At 42.5% G+C, this 22917-nt stretch overlaps 1 protein-coding gene and 1 long non-coding RNA gene across 3 annotated transcripts; one reads left to right on the top strand and one right to left on the bottom strand.

Moving 5' to 3' along the window:
- The first annotated feature begins 1707 nt into the window (after window positions 1-1707).
- On the top strand, window positions 1708-13051 carry LOC114800043 (uncharacterized). Its single transcript, XR_003751321.1, has 3 exons — window positions 1708-1941; window positions 8340-8440; window positions 12885-13051. It is a non-coding gene; the product is annotated as an uncharacterized LOC114800043 (long non-coding RNA).
- On the bottom strand, window positions 4810-20595 carry adrb3a (adrenoceptor beta 3a). 2 transcript variants are annotated; one of them, XR_003751320.1, is made up of 4 exons: window positions 20212-20595; window positions 18471-19882; window positions 13414-13473; window positions 4810-6148 (listed from the first exon to the last, which is right to left on the bottom strand). XR_003751320.1 is itself a non-coding variant. In XM_028997096.1 (3 exons), exons 2-3 carry the CDS (start codon window positions 19793-19795, stop codon window positions 6106-6108), a joined length of 1368 nt encoding a protein of 455 aa, XP_028852929.1. In that variant the 5' UTR covers window positions 19796-19882; window positions 20212-20595; the 3' UTR covers window positions 4810-6105. The 2 variants fall into 2 exon arrangements, 1 of the variants encoding a protein (XP_028852929.1); XM_028997096.1 differs by lacking the exon at window positions 13414-13473.
- Window positions 20596-22917: the final 2322 nt, after the last annotated feature.

A 22917-nucleotide genomic window follows, 5' to 3' on the forward strand; every position in this document is an offset into this window, starting at 1 on the left:
AGTCGGGGCAGTTCGTACGGCTATCACGGTAGGAATGGATAAAAAAGGGACAGAGAGAGAGAGAAAGAAGAAGAGTTTTCCTCACATGCGAACTGCGCAGACTTCAGAAAGGCCATAAAAAAAAAAAAAAAGAGTTGCGATGTTAATGACGGCCAATTAGAAGCCTTGATTATTGACAGGTGATTTTTTTTTTTAAAGCCGCCGTCGCCATTTTATGTTTTTAGGTTAATTGACGCTAGAGGGCGCCGTTTGACTTAAAACGTCTGCTGGAACATGCCGTTCTGTTCAGTTCTGTCCATTTCTCTCCCCTTCCTCTGGCTGGAACGGGCCCTCATTCATGCTTCAGACAAGAGAAGAACCGAGCTGGAACATGCAGGTCGGTTCTGTTCAGTTCTGTCCATTTCATGTCCCTTTCTCTGCTGGAACCGGCCCTCATTCATGCTTCAGACAAGAGAAGAACCGAGCTGGAACATGCAGGTCGGTTCTGTTCAGTTCTGTCCATTTCTCGTCTCTTCCTCTGGATGGAAGGGGCCATCATTTGTCCTTCAGACAAGGGAAGAACCGAGCTGGAACATGCAGGTCGGTTCTGTTCAGTTCAGTTTTGTCCATCTCTTGTCTCTTCCTCTGGCCGGAACGGGCAATCATTCATTCTTCAGAAAAGAGAAGAACCGAGCTAGAACATGCAGGTCGGTTCTGTTCAGTTCAGTTCTGTCCATTTCACGTCCCTTCCTCTGGCCGGAACGGGCCATCATTTATCATTCAGAAAAGAGAAGAACCGAGCTAGAACATGCAGGTCTGTTCTGTTCAGTTCTGTCCATTTCTCTTCCCTTCCTGAGGATGGAACAGGCCATCATTCGTCCTGGTCTACCACTATGTTCCATCCAACCTCTACAACTCATACTAAATGCAGCAGCATGACTGATCTTCCCAAATTCTCCCACACCACCCCTCTGCTACGCTCCCTCCACTGGCTCCCAGAAGCTGCACGCATCAGGTTCAAAATACTGATGCGGGCCTACAAAGCCAAACATGGAGTAGCACCATACAACCTCACAGCCCTTATTACACCTCGCACTGCACCTCGTATACTCCGAGCCTCCAGTACTGCTCGCCTGGTCCCTCCATCACTAAAGGTAAAAGGAAAACATTCATATAGACTCTTCTCCGTCTTGGCCCCTCGGTGGTGGAATGAACTTCCCCTCGAGGTCAGAACAGCTCAGTCACTGAGCACCTTCAAACGCCAGCTCAAGACCTTCCTCTTTAGAGAATATTTAGATTAACTTGTAACTTTCTTATTGTCTGACTTCTGTACAGAATCTACAACAGAGTGAATTAAATACATGTATTCATAGTTGGGGTCCTAGTGAACCGGAATTGATCACTTCATCGATGGTAACTTGAATGCACGTTGTAAGTCGCTCTGGATAAGGGTATCTGGCAAATGCCGTAAATGTAATGTAAATGTCCTTCAGACAAGGGAAGAACCGAACTGGAACATTCAGGTCGGTTTTGTTCAGTTCTGTCCATTTCTCATCTCTTCCTCTGGATGGAACGGGCCATCATTCGTCCTTCAGACAAGAGAAGAACCGAGCTGGAACATGCAGGTTGGTTCTGATCTGTTCTGTCCTTAAGTGCTTAATAAATGTATTAGCTGTGCAATTAAGGCATTTTCTTGATTTAATACAGTTGAAGGTAACAGGTAACAGCCTAGGTAAATTTTGTACTCCATTACTACAAAACTTGAAATCCTCATATCTTGATTTTAAATTTAAAATCCACTTGAGTTCCCACATCCCTTCACTACCAGGAGCGAATTAAATACTGCTGGGAACACTCTTGCAGGTTGAAGGAGCCGTAATGTCTGCTTCATCTCACTCCTGGACATTTCCTGCAGCTGCAACCTTTTCCTTTGATAGGCCTTCTATCCCCACCGTCCACCAGGTGAGCTGTGTTGAATGTTCCAGCAGCCATTAAAACGGAAACAGAGGGCCCTTAATGTTAAACTAACAACTGTGGCCATGCAATTAATGCACGGGCATTCACCCAACCGGCCGCATAATGCTGATGCATGTAAGTGGAAGAAACTCCAGAGAGTTGTGCAATAATGTCAACTCTGTTTTTTTTTGTTAAAATACAAAATTATAAAAAATATTTTCTACAAATAAGAAAAAGAAAACAAAAAGGGCCCCAACATACCCCCGCTATTGTATCTGCACTTCCCAAGAGGCTTTTTGTCTCATAAAATAGTCGTAATCTTTCAATGCAAAACATAACTAGTTCTACATTTCAATGAGGACTTACTTGGGAAAAAAATGAAAATGTTGGAAATTATTAATCTAATTAATTAATCAACAACAATAATAATAATAATAATGCAATTCCACATTTAACATAAGCATTTTATGTCATTTCATGGATTGTTTATTGTTTATTCTATAAACCATTAAAATAATATCTGGATTAATCAGTTCTTTTAATTACTGTACTTGCTCATATGTTGCTCATTCGAAGAAAGTGTTTGTGTAAAACTCTTTTAACGGACCTGCCAATGGAAATGTGTGAATTTTAATAAAAGAACAGTTAACTGTGAGTGAGCATGAGACTGGAAACTAACCATACTGGGCCTTCTGCTTCAAATCAAAAGCTTCTAAGACTGTTGACATATTTTGATCACCTTGGTTACGGGGATGCCTGTGATTTCTCACTGCATTTTTTTTTCTTATTTTTTTCATATTTCAAAATCAGAATTCAATACTCAACACCACATTATTACATCCATGCTTTATTCAAATCCAGATTCGTTCTGTGGGACAGTTGTCACCTCGACCCGCTGGTGACTTGAGCCTGCCCTCCTTGTTCTGTGGGCCAGTTGCATTCTTCCGGAAGGTTCAGGAGGCTGAGCGCATTGCCTGCCTGCCCCCTGGGTTATCAGATGCCTGGGCCATCCAGCAAGCTGGTCGACATTGCTCGCTGCATTCAAAGGAATCTCCTAGCAGTGCATGAACACAGAGTTATCTGTAAAATCCACACACACAGAGCCATGATTGGAGCACAAATGGATGTGGCAATGCTAGAAAATGCATACCTGTCGCTTGATGTTTTATTCCGATGTATAATAACACTGACGGAGATTAAATAAAAAAAGTAAAAGTGAAGTGATTGTCACATGTGATACACAGCAGCACAGCACACTGTGCACACAGTTAAATTTGTCCTCTGCATTTAACCCATCACCCTGAGTGAGCAGTGAGCAGCCATGACAGGCGCCGGGGAGCAGTGTGTGGGGACGGTGCTTTGCTCAGTGGTGCCACCTCAGTGGCACCTTGGCGGATCAGGATTCGAACCGGAAACCTTCTGATTACAGGGCCGCTTCCTTACCCACTGGGCCACCACTTCCCTCTCGAGGACACCTTTGAACGTACTTTTTAAAGTAGTGCCCTGAATGGCCCTGAATAACTGTGAGTTATTGCCGTTGTTGAAAGGTATTGTCCATCATTTGGTAAATCCACTGTGCTGTGGCCAGGTTATTCACCGTTGCTTCATGCACAATGTCTTTTTCAATGTTGTGACTCCTGTGCCTTGTAAGCTGGTCGTCATGTCCTTATTGCTTTGTACTTAGTCGCACGCTCAGTTTACTGAACAACATCAACATTAGAACTGATTCAAGGATAGAAGAGGTCTTTAAGCTACGCGGTCAGAGTTTCCAACAAAGTGACCCAACAGGAACCTGTTTCATACTCACATTTCAGACCCGTGGCCACTGTCCTCACCAGAAGCTGCCATTAGCACAGTCATTAGCGGTGTATGTGGTCCGGCACCAAGTTGACTCTGGCGGTACATCGTGGGTCGGTCAGGCTCAGGTCTCTGTGTATCGTCTGCAGTGGCCCGCCGTGCTGCAACACACAGCTTACCTTTGATACCACTTTTTGTGCTGTCCCAGCTGTGGGAGGTTATTCCCCACAGCAGATGGCGAAATGCGATTACGGTGGCTGTTTTCTGAGGCCCTCGGTCGCCTTGCAAAGAGCCAGAGATGACAATTACCTGATAGGCATCAACGTGAACTCCCCCCGAACAGCCCTGGGTTAATAGTTTCCATCCACGGGAGTGTGGGAGATAAGGGTGTTGTTGCAGGGTGTTTTTTAAGCCCGACACTCTGACACCAAGCAATGCTGGCGGATGGAGGGTGTGTGGAAGCATCCCAAACGTGGCTGCTGCACACAGTCGTACAGCATGGACAGGCACGTATGACACAATTGCCTCTACACACACACCCATAAAAACATGTATACTGAGCTTATTTGTTTAGGATTCACCTTCATATTAATATTCTTTTAACCTTTTGAATGGAAAAAGGCTGATATGTTTAAGTGCTTCTCTGTAGTGTTTTTCTGGAACAAAATACGTAGCACTTTGCTGCTGTAGTTGGTGTAGTTGGGGATCAGTGTGAGATGTATTTATAGAAAATATTAAATTAATATGTGATCAGTCCCAGCGTTTTCCCAAATGTCCCAATCGATTGCTGATTTGTTTCCATTGTGTTATCAGGTGTGTGAGAGGTTGTGTGTGTGTGTGTGTGTGTGTTTGTCAGAGAAAGAGAGATTCGAAAGACAATATTCAAAGTAGAAGAGAACAACATTTTTAATTAGAGGAGATTATTTTGTGCGCCATTCTTGACATTATCACCATATGTACATATTATAGTAGGTTTATATTCCACAAACAAACAGAAGTGTAAGTGTTACTATGCACAAAGAAAACCTTTTTCAGTAAACTGCAAGTGTAAAAATGACATATATATATAGAGCGCAGCGGTGTGTGAATAAATGAACCAGACTGACCAGAACATTGCAAGGCCTGTTAAATAGATCACAAGTGTGATCAATGCAGTATAAATGGCTCCAAAAAAAGTTTTTTTTTTATTTATAAGCATATCATTCCAAATGTATGAATTTTTAATAAATTAGACAAATTATATGAAATGTTATTGGTCTGTTGTATTAATCATTTATTACATATTCTTAATTAAAATAATAGTACATTGGATTGAATATTACAAATGTTTCCAATTGATTCATTCGTTTTAAATGACAATGTAATCCCAGAAATTTCTGCATAAATAGAAAGGAATTGACAATAAGAACAGTTTAAATTCCAGTATCATTGCTGAAGTGAATGTAAACCCTGATTTGTAAACATGCAGAAAAAGACATGAATGGCATTGTAAAGGTAGGTCAAATCATTGCTAGTGGGTGGGTGGTTTACATACTAAAAGCCATATTCCAGTGTTTAAATATATATATATATTAAGGTTAATTAAGGTTATATCTCATTTTGTAAGGGGAGGATCCTGCCTTGGGACTTTGGACACAGAAAGCAGTAGAAAAACTCTTTATAGCTTATACTTTGTTAAATATTTAGGGAAAAGCACTCTGATGAACTGCTCTGATCTTTTTTTCTAGCGTTTGCACATTCACTGATAACATGGAAATAAGAAATAAATAAAATAACTTAATGCACGATAAAGTACAAAATCTAATTCAATGTAGAAACTAATTCAGAAGAAAGGAATTGTGCTTTAAAAGTCCTTGCTGAATGTCCCAAGTCTTAAAATACTACTGCAATCCATCCAATCAAAGAGCTTCTGCACTCTGACATGCAGCCCTGTCTGGTGGGTGGGTTGAGTGGGTTGAGTGGCCCTGTGATGGTGGACACACCGCGTTGCATTCAGTCCATCACCGGTTTCGTAAGCCTACAACTTGATAGTGAGTTGACAAGCTCAGTCCATTTTAGAAATGTCCACAATACCAGCTGGACCTCTTAGGCCTGGAATACGTCCCAGAACCCCCCCCCCCAACTCCCCCAGCCGGACTGTCCAGTACGCTGAGTTAGTCAGATATTTGCCGGTTCTCCGTGTTCCACATGTTTCTTGCCTTGTCTGGATCCTGTGGTCGGCAGAATCAGGTTTACCCGTTTTCCTCCGCAACTTATTTTGTCTGCTTCAGGGTTCGTTGTTTTGTCTCGAGGTCACTCTCGGGCCGTCCGTGCCTCTGATCTGGTCTGCCACCGGTGAAACCGGGCGCCTGCCGACTCCCGGGAGGAATTTGTTCACACTGTCACTTCTAATCCGTCTTTCTCCCCTAAAATGAAACTGTCAAGAACAGGAGCAATGTTAGCATCGTGCACTTTCTATTTCAGACCGACGGGCAGGTTGTCACCAATTTGTACAGCAGGTGTTCCTGTCAGTAGAGAGGACCAGTTTCTCATGCTAATCAGTCTAAAAAAATATATATATATCTGTCGACATTTGATTTTAAAGTGAAACAATAAAGAATGCTGTTTTAATCCAGCATGTTCCCTGGAAGGCCTTTTCCATTCGGACAAAGTGACGGCAAAATATCTGTACAATTTATCAGCTTGATCAGTTTTGCTTCACTGTTGGGTCCATCTCCAACAGCTGAATATGTACACAAACTCCCCTTAATAAGATTATTTAGCTAGAAATAATAAAATGGCTGAAATAATAAAATTCTTCCTTTTTACATGTCATAACTTTTCTTTGTTTGTTTTTTTTTGTTTGCTTCAACTTTGGTTGCAGAAGCTGCAATTTTGCAAAGGAGAAGAAATAGTGCATAGTATAAGTAGACCTTTGACATGGATATTTTGCCAACAATTTGATGGAAAAGTTTGTGTAACGCAGTGTAAATTTCACCGCAGAAGTGGAGATGATGGGTCCGCCCTGTCTCAAACAATTATATCACCTACTTCGTCTTGCTCCCTTTTTGTACCGTCGGTGCCTCGTTGGGAATAGCAAACACATGGCCTCATGGTGCAAGCATCCCAAATTTAAGGCCAGCTCCCTCATTAACAGGACATCAGTGTGCTTGACTTGGCAAAGTCCATCAGCGAAAGATGATCCCGCTGTGCTGCTCCGAGGATGTCCTCGTGGGCATTATATGAGGGTTTCTATGCATTGCTTAATTTTTAAAAAAATATTCTATAAAGTATATTCTCATATTCCTTTGTGGCATATTGAATTTCCAAGCTGTGTTTGTTAACTCTGGGGGAATAAAGTTAGCTGAACTTTGTGCAGACCAAAGTCAGCAAAACAATCTTGCAGTAAATCTATGCAAAATCTATCTACAAAAAAACTTAAACAATAAAAAATTAAACAAAAGGATTGCGCAATGCATCATAAAGTGTTTGGCAAAATGGGATTAGTTTACACCGAATGGCATCTCTGTACTAATTTAGGGTTCAGTAAAAGTTTCTTTTGGTTGCATGTTCTCAGCGCCAACGTTCAGCTCGGCCAGAATGCCTGACATTCTGATCCTATCGCCTCTACTGTACATGTCCCTGCAGGAAAATACAAACAATTCCAACCATTTATGCGTGATCAGAGGAAAAAGGAAACAACCAAAATGAAAAATGAACTACTTTTAGTGCCCTCACCCCGCTGCGGACTTGACTGGAAATAAGGAGTGTCTCTTACTACAATATTTCTATTTGACCTTTTTGCATATCGCATTTTGAGTTTAGCCACATTTCTGATCACTTAATTTTCAGACGTTGAGATCCATCTACGGCCATTCTGCGATGTGCATCGCACCGCTAAAGCCATTCGTCTGTCATCCCTGCAGATTACACACATTAAAATCGAATCTGAATGCGGAATGTCGGAAGTCTGACTCTCACTGAGGGAGACTCGGCACATTTATTTATCATTCCAGCATTGGGTATTTACATTAAGAGTGCCGCTTCGTAAGGGAAAGCTGACGTTGCGGTCAGCCACCAAGGTCCTCCCCATCTGCAGGTATTTTGGCATCATTTTTATGCAGCAGCTTGGTCCAAGGGAACGTCAAGACACAAAACATGTTGTTTCCAGTGATTGATGACCCGAAAAGGGTTTTAATCAAGTCATTTGCCATCAGGCCTGAAAACCACCTGGAACATGTATTACGTTTCTCTGCATTTAGAACCTGCAAACTGAGTTTTTTTTATCATTTGTAATTCTATTTTTTTTCAAGAGCGGGCAGAAGTAATGCAATATTATATTTATATAGCAGCCCCTCATACATTTTGCAGCTGAAAGTGCAGCTGATTATTTTCCTGTGTAAGTCTATTCAGAGTGAAAGTGGTCATTTGAAATGGTTTTACGTGGCAGGAGCGCTTACGGCATTCATTCGGGGTCACAATGGAAGCTCTGTTTGTGTTTAGGAAAAACCCAGATAATGCGGCGGACAAATATCTTGTTTGTTTTTCCTCGTTCTTTGCCACCTGCTATCTGATGTACTCGAATCCACAAGTATTTAGCAATTGACATTTGTGCTTGTTTTTCTCAGTCGACGGCTCTCTCTCACCATCCCTGCGGTGACATCATGGCGAGACTGAAAATGGCGGGGCAAGAGGAATGTCTGATTCCGCTCTGAGATGGACAGCTATGGTAAATTTGATAAATCCAGGCCAGGGATACTGTACAAATGTGTCCAGAATTCAACACAAACATCGCCAGGTATCGGGTTTTGCTCCCTCCAAGACCCACCTTGCCTAATCATTTTTGGGTGCATTTTCCAGTACTTATATCAATTCTCTTTGATCGCGCCATTTTTAATTTAGGCCTGTTTTTATAAGCTTTCAATTTATGAGGTGGAATGAGGTGTAAAAACTTTGCAGCGAATAGCACTGCGTGGGGATTAGTTCCAGACCTGGCGACTTAGCCTGGTCTACGAACTTTCCACTGATGCTGCCCTCATCCCTGCCGGGTATCTGGAGATATCCATGTCCCCTTTGAAAAGTGGGTTACAAAAATCATTACCATGCTTTGCAGAGCCCATCTCTGGTTTTACTGTTCCTTAGCCCTCCCAATGCCTACTGATCTGAGGAAAAAGCCTCGCCGGGCGGCCTCCATCAGTGGCATCGGCGTGTGCCTGTAGTGGCCGATTGCTCGGCTGCTAATGCAATACGTGCGCCCTGGCGCTTTTGAAATGACATTGATACAGTCAGTAAATCCGGGCTAAAAATAGCACCCGCCACGCCTCGCAGCGGGGCAGGGGTGGAAACGGCGAGGCCCTCAAATAATGCAGCTACGTGTGTACGCGCCTGCACTTTCCACTCCGGCATGTGATTTATACCGTCCACCCTTATATAACACAATACATGCGGGTTTACCGGGAACAGAGGCTATTGTTTTAGGATCGGGTCCAATAGCGGGACATGACAGTGATTTACCGAACACAGATCGGTGTTGTTTTTTTTTTTTTTGTGCCATGGTCACCTGCTTTTGATTCAGTCTGAGGGCTCTGTTAAACCGGCGTCCGGCGGCAAGTTGCCCTGACTGAATCGAGTCACATTTTAGCCATCGGCATTAATTTCACTTTGAACGAAATAACCGCACTTGGGTTTTTAATCTGCTGAGCTGAACCTTTTGTTATTTGGTCGGAGATCCCCGGGCGAGCAGTGCAGTGTTTTGGGATCTGCCGCAGCCAGCCACAAAAAGACGGACGCAGCCAAGAGACTTTCGTTCCACAGCAGGTCCGTGCAGATGACCTATTTGATTCGAAACGATGCATTTATTTCAGGTTAACCCCAAGTGCTCGCCCCATTGCATTCATTTGTGAAAGTTAATTGCTTGCACAAGACCGTATCCCTCTGGACGGGATTTCCACGAAAAAAAAAAAAAAAAAACAGAACTGGAACTTTTTCTTTACCGCAGTGTGCATTTTATGCAAGCTCTGAAATGTTCACAGAAGCAATCAGAGCACCCCTTCTCCTGAGATAAAAATACACACAAAATATGCATTAAGAAGACAGAAATGCCCCTCATTCCCAAACATTGACCAATGTCGTGCTGAGATCTAAGTAGGGAAAAAGAGAGTCTGAGAGAGGTCAGAGGTGACCCACTCGACTGTGTGGGCAGTTGTTATATTGATCCTGCTGTGAAAAGCGTTTTCTTTCCACATTTACTTTCTTAACATTTGAGAAACCTTCATCACTGATCTAGTTAGAATTCATGCTATTGTCATTCAACGTGGTCCCAGATGTTTAGTGCGTGTCAGATAATAGCCGGATTGCCCGGAGTGCCGTGAGTCACTCGGCGAATAGAAGCCGGCTGCGAACCGACGTGTTTCCACTGCTTTGCGCCGGGCTCAGTGGACTCCCTCCAAGAGCTATTTCTCACAAGAATACTTGCCATACCAAACAAGTGGAAGCTGAAGCAACAACACAGAGTTCACGGGGTGAAAAGACGGGATAATGGGACAATATAAATATTTTTTTCAATTTGTGAGAGCCATTCTGACAAGGAAGTGGCTAAAATTTAAATAGAAATGCTAATTATGGACTATGGATGTTTGATGCATTTAAAGAGTGAAGGGACACATTGACGGTCAAACCCAGAGTCAACGCATAATAAACAGAAATTCATATGATTTTCAGTGTCTGAGTTCTGAGACACTAGTGGCTGGGTGAAATAATCAGATGCAGCACGAAAGGATGCGGTTTTAATGTGTGCTGCTGTGAGTCTTCTTTTCACACCCACTTACGGTGTATTGTGCTATAAGACTTCAACAACAAGTCACTTACATTTGTTTTAAATCGTTTTTTATTGTAATATAATGTGGATTGAAAGAGCAACATTGTGTGATAGTATATTAGTGGGTAACACAATGTCAATGGTTCAAATCCCACTTACTACCATTGTGTCCCTGATCAAGACACTTAACCCTGAGTGTCTCCAGGGGAATTTTCCCTGTAACATACTGATTGTAAGGCGCTCTAGATAAGGACGTCTGATAGATGCCGTAAACGTAAAAGGTTAAAATATGAAAAAGCAGTGGGTGGGCCTGAACTTCTGATCTGGTATCACTTAACAGAAGAAAGAAGGGGCTTTGCCGGGGCAATGTGTTGTATCTCTCATCGTCTTTATTTCCCATGTAGTTTTTTTTCCGCCTCTGTCTAAAAGCCCCACATCTCATGCCACAGCTGGATTTACTGGCCAGGTTTGGGCTGTGCCCCCCAGAGCAGGAGCGTATTCTGGTATGGGAGAGTTTTGTCTGGGACACCAGTTGACTAAGCAGGGCTCCAAGGAAAACATGGACCCACCAGCTCCCCTGGGTGCCGTTGAGGGGTGTGCTTGATGTTGTTGCTGACCCCATGGCTTTCTGCCTCAGATGGAGGAAACAAAAACCAGCCTTGTCACTACTTGTTACAATCTGTGCACTTTCAGTATTATGTAGCGGGCAGATGAGAACCAAAGCTTCATTTCCAGAAACAAACTCCCCTCTTGTTGTGTGATAAGGAAGTATAATGAACAAACAGTAGTAATAGAGACTAATAGAAGGCGATAGTGTCAACATTACACGCAGTGGGTTCCGTGCGTGCGTATGTGTGTGTGTAAATCCGCCCACAGTGTGAACATTGTGTAACGCTCAGTTGCGGCATACAGCTGCTGCCTGATAAGGATTACGAGATGTGCCACTGAATGTTAATGAGACCGTCGGCACTGGTTCCAAACTGGCAAACTGGCCCAGTGAAATGTGCTCAATGTGGGCTTGTTCGGAAATGCAAGGTCAGAGATCAAACTACAAGCTACAACAAGCTGCAAGCAGAAACTAATTACCCCTTTTTGAAAGCGAAGTGAAAGTGAAGTGATTGTCATTGTGAGACACTGCAGCACAGCACACGGTGACACAATGAAATGTGTCCTCTGCTTTTAACCATCACCCTTGGTGATCAGTGGGCAGCCATGAAAGGCGCCTGGGGAGCAGTGCTTTGCTCAGTGGCACCTCGGTGGTACCAACTGAGCTCCGTTTTTTGTAGGTAATTATTTCTGTCACACAGAATGTAATCTTTAATTTTTATAAGCAGAGTCTGAAGAGGAAGGAGCCTGATGATTGACATTTTTTCCTCATCCAGGATGAATAAATACTTGTGCCAGTTATTACATAACATGTGCAAACATCATTAAAGATTGTGTTTCTTGTTTTATCCATTTACTTATTTAAATCCTGAGGATAGCTCTGACGTTACATCAAGGAACAAACCCAACACTATAATAAAAAATAGAAAATATCTGAAAAAGCCTCTGTAAATTTTCAGAATAAAAACCCAAAACTGATTTACTTACTTATTTTTTTCTTGGGGGGGAATGGGGGGGGGAGAAAGTCCTCCCCATGCACATCCCTCTTTGCCTAGTGAGTACGTGACAGAAGTACTAAGCAGAGTCTGTTGTTGATGTGGGCATTAGTTGCATACCTAGATGTCTCTCAAAGAAAATAAATCTCCTGTCGACATCGGCCCGAGCGCTTCAGTACGCGAGCCCCTTTCCCGTGAGGAACAAACACGCCACGTCCCTCACTCGCCCACAGAACAGGAACTATTGCATTAAAATAACAGAGGGATATTTTTCATATGATTCATTTTCTGTCAGGGGATATTAATCAGCCCCTATTGCACGAATTTCATCTGGCACAGAAAATGAAGAATTCTACTGGAGTTTGAGAAGTAGCTGCTGTTTTGTTCGGTTTGTATTATTTTTTTATGTATGCAGTATGGCACGCAGCATAGAAATTGTTCTCCAGCTGGTTTAAAGGCCATTTCGGTCATTAGACAGCGAGATGGGATCTGCAAAGTCCAAAGAACAATCAACCCACCGGCCTGGAGCCTGGGCAGAAACCCCTTTCAACGAAACCTGCCCACCTTGCTCCTTGCATAGCCCTAGACTACACTAGTTTTCATCCGAAAAAAAAAAAAAACGAACATTCATTCCCACTGATTGCTCTCCCAGTCTTAGACATGGCCAGACATGGTCGAGAAGGAGGCCACTTTGCTTTTGGGAAGGTCCTGATAGCCCTTTAATGTCTCTGTTCATTTCCCATCGCCATCATCAGTCGCTGAGGTCACCAGTGCACCAGTCCTGTGAAATCCCACGCCATTATCCACTCAAGGAAAAGCGCCCGTTTCGTTCCAACCCAACTCAAGGGCAAGTTAACATATTTCTCAAACACTACTCTATTAAAAACAGGGTGAAGCCAGTGGTGAGATTCATAAACGTAATAGCATGTGTGAGTGATTTGTGATCAGCTTAAAGGTGATAAGGTCTTGGAAATTATAATGCCTTGTTTCTCTCTACTCTCTGGTCTCCTTTAGCACCACCAAAGGCTAAAAAGGCTAAAAGAAAACAGTTGGAGACCGCAGGGTCATACAGACCATAATTTGGACTCGGCGACACCATGACCCATCTGTTCTGTTCTGGCCATAAATATGCTTCAAAAGGTCTACTGCAGTCTGCCAGGATCATAAAGCATCACTGACCCAGATGACCCAAGACAACCTGCCTTGTAAATGCACAACCAGGTTGTGACCTCAGTGGGATACGTTAGACATTTCTTAAAAATAAATAAATAATCATGAATTTACCTTTTTCCTTCTTTAAGTAAATTTGTGGAGTTTGGAACATCATGGAATGGGCACCATTAACTTCAGAAGGAAATAAACATAAAAGGGATTAGAAAATCGGCTGTAGAAAATGACATTCATGCTTGGAACCTTAAGTCTGTCTGCAAAAGCTTTTTGATTTGGCTGCATAAAAACATTGTTTCTCAATGATGTAATACATTTTTACAGATTGTAGGTGTGAATTTGTTTGTCAAATTATGGAATTTTTATTGTTTAGATACGTTTGGCTTCAGTGTTGTTTTTTTGCTGAAGTCAAGGAAACAACTGCTTACTAATTTCATCCTTTATTAGATATTCGTCTTTATGCTTGTTTCAACTTGTTTCAAATGTTCTTGAGGCTGATGCATATGCAGTGCTGTCCTAAATATGAATAGGTACCGCAGGACCTGGTAATTCTAGGAATTTACCGCTAATTTCCTCCAGGGTTATTTTTCTGGTTGCCTTCCCACGACCAGTTGGAACTGTGAAGTGACATATGTCTGCATTGTTTGTGGGTAATTATCTGTACGGATTTAACAGGGAGGATGTCTAAAACGTAATAACATACAACTAAACACTTGTAATGTTGTCAAGTGATACTACGCTGAGTAAAGAGTAGGCTGTATAAAGTATGCCGGCATTAATAATGACACCTTGTGTGGTTTAATGTGTTTAAATTAGGAAGTAGATGAATCATACATCATTAAATTTAATTTAATTCTGTTAAACTTAATTTGGAATTGTTCATGGTAGCTTAAAGGCTGTTTATTGGTCTGTCCTAACCCTTCCTTACATAAGTCGCAGCTTGGACTACTGGCGCTGCGGTGCTCCTGCTGTGGCCGGCAGATGCCAAAGGGTGTTGTGCTCCTTTTAGGGAAGACGCTCAAACGCTCTTAAATGTCTGCCTTGCTCCAGGCCGTATTGATCTAAGCCCGTTTTAAGCTTGCAGAGGTAGCGGTCCAGCAACGGTACATTTCGCCACGTGAACAATAACGGCATTGAAAGACGCCGCGGGATGATGAGAGCACTCTGAACAGTCCACTGTCCAGGTACCTTATGACCTGGACATTTGTGGGGCAAGATCGCTGCCATTGTGCTGTTGCGAGTGAGCTAGAAGAGGGAGATCATCGTTTTGCCATATTGAGTCAATATGCTGCAAAGTAGGGTTACCTCATTTCTTACCCACCCCCTTTCCACCCTGGCTTTTCTTCCAGCTGTCCCCCTCCTGTGTCTCTATCTGTCTCTCACACACACCTTGGCAGGATGTAATAATTACGTAAAGTTTGATTTAATGTACACCATATGGGGAAACTCATGGATCCAATTGAAACATATCCCCCTTTTTTTAAAGAAAATGTACACAGCAGATGCTGGACATTACATTATCAAGACCCACCAGTTCATGTAATTATATATTGCATGTTGCAACGCTTAGCACATGGAAAAAAAATGTACATATACAGGGTCATGGAAAACATACGTCTTTTTTTGCGTTTTTTGCGACACTGTCCCTGCCCTGGACATCAGATTTGGATGATGACATTTTCTCTCCTCGCATCTCTTTGGAAACACCTTTGGCTCGGGGAGGGGGCAGGGTTGAAGGAAGGCCAGATGAGATAAGACGCAACGCTGGCTTGACCCCAGGCACATGCAATGATTAAGCCCATGTTTGGCAAGTTGCACTCATGCAAACGTGCAGGCGTCAAACAAACAGAAATTGACGAGTGTATTTCTTGCGTGTGAAAAGCCAAAAAGAAAAAGGAAAAAAATTAAAGCAGACCTTTCATAAAATGATTTTTTCTTGATATTTCCAATAGGCAATGGATCCCCATGTTTTACTATGAGGTGATAACCTTAGGTCACGTTATTATTGTAGACTTTTCTGTTCCGTTCCGTCATTAGAAATTTGCCTCGGAATACAAATAATTTTCTCATAATATTTGCATAACATGTGAAAATTATGTGTCGGCCTGATTTGCAGTTTCCGCGTCTGGGTGAAAGTAGGTTTACTTTCCCTGGCCTATACTCAGTAGTCGAACAGCTGGTTCCAGTCCAACCAGAACAGTCTACGATTTGCAGTATGCAAATGAGCTGGACGAAAAGAGTCCTTTTCTTGCAACCGTTCGTCTGTCCTTGAGCTTCCGCCGAAGCTGGGTCAAGATGATGCAAGTTAACTGAGAGTTCCCAAGACTGCTCGACCCGCAAGACTCATCCAAACATCCCGACTTCCTTCATACTGATTTATTTTAAATAATCCATGTCTGGTTAATGTTCATCTAAATAAAACGAGACTATTATTTTCTGGTTCTGTGATGATTTTGCGCTCTCTGGGACATTCAGCACAGTACAGTAGTGGAAAATCAGATTTGCTTTACAGTACTTGGAGTGAAGCATGCACGATTTTGCATTAGTACAGAAATAACACAATCTGTTCATGTTGCCTTCTTGCTGTGAGTATGAATGATGACAAGTTTTGTCGAGGGTCTTTGTTTCAGATCTTTTCTGCCTTGGGCAAACATGATTTTGAAGTCTGGTGACTGCTGCCACGTTGCTTTTTTTTTCTAGTAAACAGCCTCTCCTGCTCAGCGGAAGCCTTGTGGCAGAGTGATAAAGGTTTATCAGCAGTGGGGAGTGTTGGGCAAGGCTGTCGAGGGGGCCCTCCAACACGCATAAACGGTACTCCACTCCCACTGGAGCAAAGCACTCTTTCACGTCTAACAGCGTTAAGCACATCAGTATAGGACTAGGCGGTCTGTTGTTAAGCTGTTAGCTCGGTTTATTGCAGGCCTTCATGAGAGCTGTCCTAAAAAGGGGTGTGGCAGGGGCTGGGGGTGGGGGCGGTGTGCCCAGTTACCCAATGAAAAGGCAGAAACAGAAGTCATGAAGGTCCAAATTTATTAATGTGCTTTTATGTCTTCTTTTTCAATGGAGAGCAGACCTTCCAGGCTATTAAATGATGTAAATCTGTTAAAAAAAACATTCAATAAATGATTCTGTTTAGCTTCCTCCCCATCTTCAACGCCAGCACTAAAGAGTCACATTTGTTTTGTTCTTTCTGGCCATTTAAAATACGATTGTTTTAAATCTTTGCAGGTTTAGGGCCAATGCCATAGTAAAGGTAGTGGCTTCTGTGCTGTGTCACCTGTTGGTCTTTTTTTCTGGAGTCAAACATCCCTTCTGTGTTTTCCTATTCAGGAAATGAATGCATGTTTTAAAATAATAGAAGCCTGTTATTATCTAAAAAAACAACCATCTGTTTCCAATACATTCAGATTTTGGCTTCTTCTACAAAAGTAGCGCAAAAGAACGATTACAGGTAACACTATATTCCATTTGAGTAATCTGCTAGATTTAAGATGGATTGCTGATGGATCCGAAAAGGGGTAATTTACGGATCACCTTCCTTCATGACGTCGAACAGTAATATTAACATCATTCGAATGATCCAGTGGGTCCCAGCATCAAATACATGATCATCAAGACTGAACACATAGTATTACGCCTTTCCTAAAGACAGATGAACATACTGAAGGCCTTAATTGTGGCGAGGAGAAGTATATGGATGCAGACTGCTGATGGGAAAGAATCCTAAAGAACCTTAATTTAACTTTGAGTTTGTTTGCTTTCAACATTAAGAGACCACAAAAGTTACCTTGAACTGACCACTTTTGCAGACATGGCTACAGAATGCCTGCCCATGCTCGCAGAAAGTGAAAAAAGATAAAGCAAGAAAGAATAGTACAGGGCTAGGGATATGTGTGTGTGTGAATATTTGTGTGCGCATGCAATGTTTTAAAGGGCTACTGCACATACACCCCCACACTTCCACTTCTGCACTATTACGTCATAGTTCAAAACCACATTTTTAGAATCAATATACACTGGAAGTTATTTAAGTCTGATACCTACATATTTAAAATAGCTAGAGGCTTTTTTTGTGTTAAACGAAACATTATTACAATATTACATTATGGTATAAACAGATCTTCTTATCTTGCTTACATCAGGCCAAAAACCAGTAATACAGCAGCAGGATTAAATCCCTATTTGATTGAACCATATTGCCTCATTAAATGTGTAGAACATAAGTGTAGAAATGTATTTATTTATTAGTAATGCTTATATATACATATATAATATAGTAATATAATATGATACTCTATGCACACTTTTATATGTGTTAAATCCCAGCTGTTAAATGTTTGTTCATTTCTTTTATTTAGATAGTATGTAGTAATTTGTTTAAGGTCTTTTTATCATATTAGATTCATTTTAATATGGATCATGCATAAGTCACATTGCTTAGCTCATAAAACATTTATAGCAACTCTCAGAGTTTATTTTCGGAAAGAAGCCCACTTTTGTATAGTGTAGCTTGTTTTAGATCCAATTTAACAAATGCGTCTTTCACATTATAGCATGTCATATGTAACATGTACATTCTTTATATTCCTGTCATAGCATTTCATTACCATTTTATTTCCGGAAAAATCATGGTTATGGTACTAAATTTATCACTTTTTTTTTTCATACACATACAATTAAGAAATAAATAAGGGCGTTTTTGGTGAGAATTGTTAGTGTTTCTGAGAGCAATGCACACATCAGATCCATTCTGTCACGTTGTATTCTGTCATGTGCCCCATATAAATCCCTACTTGGAATGTAATAGTTCTCCGCAGTGGCCGATCGCTGGAGGAACTTTTACCTGCAAACTTGTTTTTTTGTTTTTTTATGAGACGTTCTCAGGCAAACACTCAACCCTGACCGCACCGTGTAAATCACTTGACTGAAAACACAGTCCCTGACGGGATTAAAAGGGTTTAGGCTTCCCTAAGCACTCGCAGCTTCAGCTGTCATTCCGAAGCAGACCAACAGCATAAGAAGTCATATATATCAAATGCACTTTCCAAACAAAGGGCTTATTGGAACACTTTTCTAGAGAAGTTCTATTTATATCCTTAAAGCCAAATATATATATATATATTGCAAACTACATTTGGGGTTTTAAAAAATACATGATGGATGGTGAAACTTACACTTCAGTCTCTGGCTCTGAGAGGTCGCTGAAGTGCGTGCTGCCGTTTGAGTGTGGAGGTCCAGGCGAGAGCTCCTCGCTCCTGTAGCTGCCCTCGCTGCTGGCCAGACTTTCGGTCCCCTCTGTGCAAGAGGTTGGCCCCGGTGCCGGGGCCGTGGGAGCCTTCTGGAAATTTCCAGCCATCCTGGTTTCGCCCGAGCCCAAGAAGCAGGGGCAGCGGGTCCTCAGCTCCTTGTATAGCGAGTTCATGCTCGGTGCATTGAACCACGGGCAACCCAAAAGGTTCTTGAAGGCGGTTCGGAACTCGCGACTCCGACAGTAGATGATCGGGTTGAGGCCGGAGTTGATGTAGCCCAACCAGTTGAGTGCCCGGAAGACCACTTTGGGAATGATGTCCCCGCTGAACACGTTATTAATGATGTTGGCTATGAAAAAGGGCAGCCAGCAGAGTGTGAAGGCCCCCATGATGATGCCCAGGGTCTTCAGGGCCTTGTGCTCCTTGAGCACTGTTAATCGCGAGGGTCGTCGGCGGGAGCTTTTCCGCCTTGTCGCACAACCGCCGCCCCCTCCTCCCCCACCGCTGGCGTAGCCTGGGGGCAGGTTGTTGTTGCCGTGGCGCGGCGGCTGCGTTTGCGACGCCAACCACTCGTTCTGGAAGCGCTGCTGGCTCTTGCCGATGAGCTGCACCTGCATGGTGGCGATGAGGAACACCCGGGCGTAGAGGACAATCATGATGAACAGAGGGATGTAGAAGGAGACAACGGAGGAAACGATGGCATAGATCTCATTGGACTCAAAGTCGCAGCACATGGGGTCTTTGTGGCAGCCCCTGGGGTCGTCCTTCTTCTTCCACTGCTCAGTCATGATTGGCACAAAGGAGATCAGCGCCGACATCAGCCACACCACGCAGACTATGATCCGTGCACGGCACTTGCTCAGTAAGACCTTGTATCTGAGAGGCCACGTGATGGCAATGTACCGATCCACGGCAATCATGCACAACGTGCCGATGCTGGCCGTAACACACATCACGTCCACAGAGGTCCAGAGGTTGCAGGGGATGTGGCCCAGGTGCCACTGCCCGGTCATCACGATGGTCGTGGCCAGTGGCACAACTAGGACGCCCATGATCAGGTCAGCGTAGGCCAGCGAGCGGATGAAAATGTTCGTCACCGTCTGAAGCTGCGAGGTTCGAGTGATGGCTATGATGACCAGCAGATTGCCCAGCACGATGATCATGATGATGAGCATGAAGAGCAGCAACCAGGGTCCCGGCAAGCCATCTTCCGCCAGCCCGGTGCTGTTGATGCTGCTGGTGTTGTTCATGGCATCGGGCTTTTAAATGACACGCTGTCCAAAAATGTGGCCTTTTATAAGACCCAGAAAAAACAATGCAGTCCCAGAATGCTTCATCTGGTGAAAGAATTACACAAAAACAAATTAATAAAACTATGTAAAAAATACTATTAGTAATTAACAATTTTCTTCTGGTGAGTGGTGTTTCCGAAGCAATTCAATATACATTATGTAATTTTTTTAAAAAAACAATACACAATATAAAAGGAATAAGATAATTTACAAAGGGGATGTCATGTATGGGAAAATAAAATTCATACATTTAGAATTTTTTACATTTATATACATTTTTAAAGAAACAATGACTATTATTTGTCCAGATTCAAACCTACGCCTTTCCAAAATGTTACAACTGCAAAAAAAATCTGCATTCAGTACTCTTTTACCTTTCCATCATTGACCCCAGAGATCCTGATGTGCAAAAACTGTTCTTCTCTGCTCCTTTCAATGGCAACATTTTCCTCTTATCAAACCTATTTTTCCCAAATGTCCAGCCAAACGTTTGAAAAAGGCTGCTCATAATCCTTCTCTTTGGGCTAGTTAGAAAACTTAAACTACAGCTGGAAGTTCGACAGGGGAAAGGAGACTTTGTCCGGCTACCGTCGTCCCATTGGCCAGGTGAGGAAGGCGCTGGAATGGGCTTTTAATCCTCATATGTTGCACGTCTGGTGGAGCTGCCACCGACTGACTCTGTAGAGAGAGAGAGAGCACATGGAGGTGTGCTCATGGTGTCTCCCTCCCCTCTCTCTCTCTCTCTCCCTCTCTCACTCTCTCCCCTGCTTACACACAGAGGCGCAACTCTGAGTCGTGTACAGCCCCGCTTGCTGACTTTAATCATGCTGCACAAGGAGGCGGAGTCATGACGTGTGCCTGTGTTCTTGGTTGCAGGACTCTATTAGGCAGAAGCACGAATGCCCAATTGCTTTCTTTCTTTATTGCTTTCCCCCTTTCTTTTGAACATTGCATTCATTCATTGTACATTCCTAAATGCCCCATAAACAGCTCATGACTTCTGCACTGCTTCTGTTTGGCGACAGGCTTAGTGGCTTTTTTTTCCTCTCGCTTTGCTCGGAACATGTTTCCAAGGTTCAAAAGGGCTCAACAGGTTTGAGCCCTTTGTAAATTTCCACAGTGCTTGTGGCAGGGATTCTTTAAATGTTAACACTGGCCTGGGAGGAGCTGTCATCCGATAGCGACAGGACTGACTTGTTCACCATCAGATGCCCATCTGCTGCTCATTCCTGCATTCTTAAAATTATGTAACGGATTCCAGAAACATATATTCATACAGCTTGGTTGACGATTCATACGTAAGGATCAGTAAGTCAGAAAGGCAGCAGAAACATCTGTGCAAATAAGACCTGCTTTTCTCCTCTCATGACTGTCAGCAGGAGAAAGATGCAGATTGTGTATAAATGGCAGGGAAATGTGCAACGACACACACTCGCTCACTCCCCTTCCTACTGTTATGTAATGACATGATGACCATGCTGTGAGCTCCAGCAATAAGCCTCATCTAACAATTCCCTGAATGCTCAGACACCCCACAGTCCAACAGGAAGCCAGCGCCCTCCCTCAGGCCCAGCACACCAGCACTAAAAATAATAGATGCTTATCTGGCCTCGACTCACGCCACCCCGGCACAATAAGGAAGAACAATCAGAGCGAATGCCTGGCATGCCATCCAACCGCCATGCTTGTGAGGTGACCCGCTGGGTTTGTCATCAAGTACTTCCTTCCTCGGGGCCCCCTTCTGTCTTCTCTCACCTTATCCTCCTGTCCTCCCTGGCCCCAGCATCTGTCTTTATCAGCTGAAGGCCAGCTCACTCTGTGTTGTGATCAGATGTTCCTGCTCGGATGTGGAGTTGGCTTTTTTGCACATTACTGTCATTACATCATTCATTATACTGTGTTTGATTGCACATTCATACAATAATAATAATAATAGTATAATGAAATTATAATTATTATTGTTATTCTAAAATAATAACAAATTTTTGAAAACTACATGACATAGCCAATCGGTTAAGCTATTTGAAAATTTTATTTTCAATGAATTAACAATAGTGACATTATCTCCCATTGCAGGAACTATATCATAAACCATAATCAAATATTGGATGAGGAAACCTGTTCATAAAATGGCAGACATGGTTATCATAGAAAGCTTTTAAATATGTTCAATATAATCAGTATGGCTTTGCCTGGAAACAGGCACATATGGACAAATGTAACTCATTTACAGGACTCCTAATAAACACATTATTAAAACAACAAATATTACTATTACAGCTACTAGTATTAGTATTAGTTGTTACTTTTGCTCTTTAATTGTTTATTTTTTCATTGATTTAGTGCAATACTACTTCAAAGTTCTCCTGTTTGTTCACTATGGATTTTTTTAAAGCTTAAAATTCCCCTACTGAGGGATGCACTCCTACTAAGAAAGAGTTCACTCTGGGTTAATCAAGGCAGATCAACTTTATTAGTAAAAAAAGAATAAACAGCGGGACTAAAAAAGATCTGCCACTTTGGGATGTCTCTGACAAGATATTAATCTGAAATAATCTTTTAAATCCTAATAGAGTTAACATTGAAAGAACCTGGCAATTTTACTGCTGCACATGTGACATTGGAAAACTAACAATAGTTCAAAGATTTTATCTGTCAAAGTCACAAAGTTTAGATAGATTGAACTATGCAGCATGACTCAAAGCATTTTTATTTGAAAGAAAAAAAAACAATGCCCTGCATCACTTCATATTTTTTTTTTCTAACCTTGCACATTATTATTCAATTTATGTAAGAAGGCATTCTTTCTCTGGGGCACATGCAAAATGAAATGGAAATATCAAAGATTTGATCATTTGAATGGCATTCAAGAGAATGGCTATATTTCGGGAGTTTTGACTTCATCTCCTTTTGTGGGTGCCCTCGGGACACCCTTTATCTCAAATTCTATTACGGTCCTGGCTGCCAGTGTAAAGAAAATCTAATTCGTGTATTTTTACCATCAGCAGTTCAGAATGCAAAATGAGACAACAGAAATATGTCTGCGCTCAGCCACAAATAAATGCGACCTAGGACCTTAT

The sequence above is a fragment of the Denticeps clupeoides genome, chromosome 11, assembly GCF_900700375.1.
Source record: "Denticeps clupeoides chromosome 11, fDenClu1.1, whole genome shotgun sequence".
NCBI classification, from domain to species: domain Eukaryota; kingdom Metazoa; phylum Chordata; class Actinopteri; order Clupeiformes; family Denticipitidae; genus Denticeps; species Denticeps clupeoides.

Coding starts and splice junctions, on each gene's coding strand:
- adrb3a (XM_028997096.1), bottom strand. CDS start 19,795: ATGAACAACACCAGCAGCATCAACAGCACCGGGCTGGCGGAAGATGGC. Junction 6,149..18,470: donor TCAGAGCCAGAGACTGAAGT/GTAAGTTTCACC, acceptor TGTTCTTGACAG/TTTCATTTTAGGGGAGAAAG.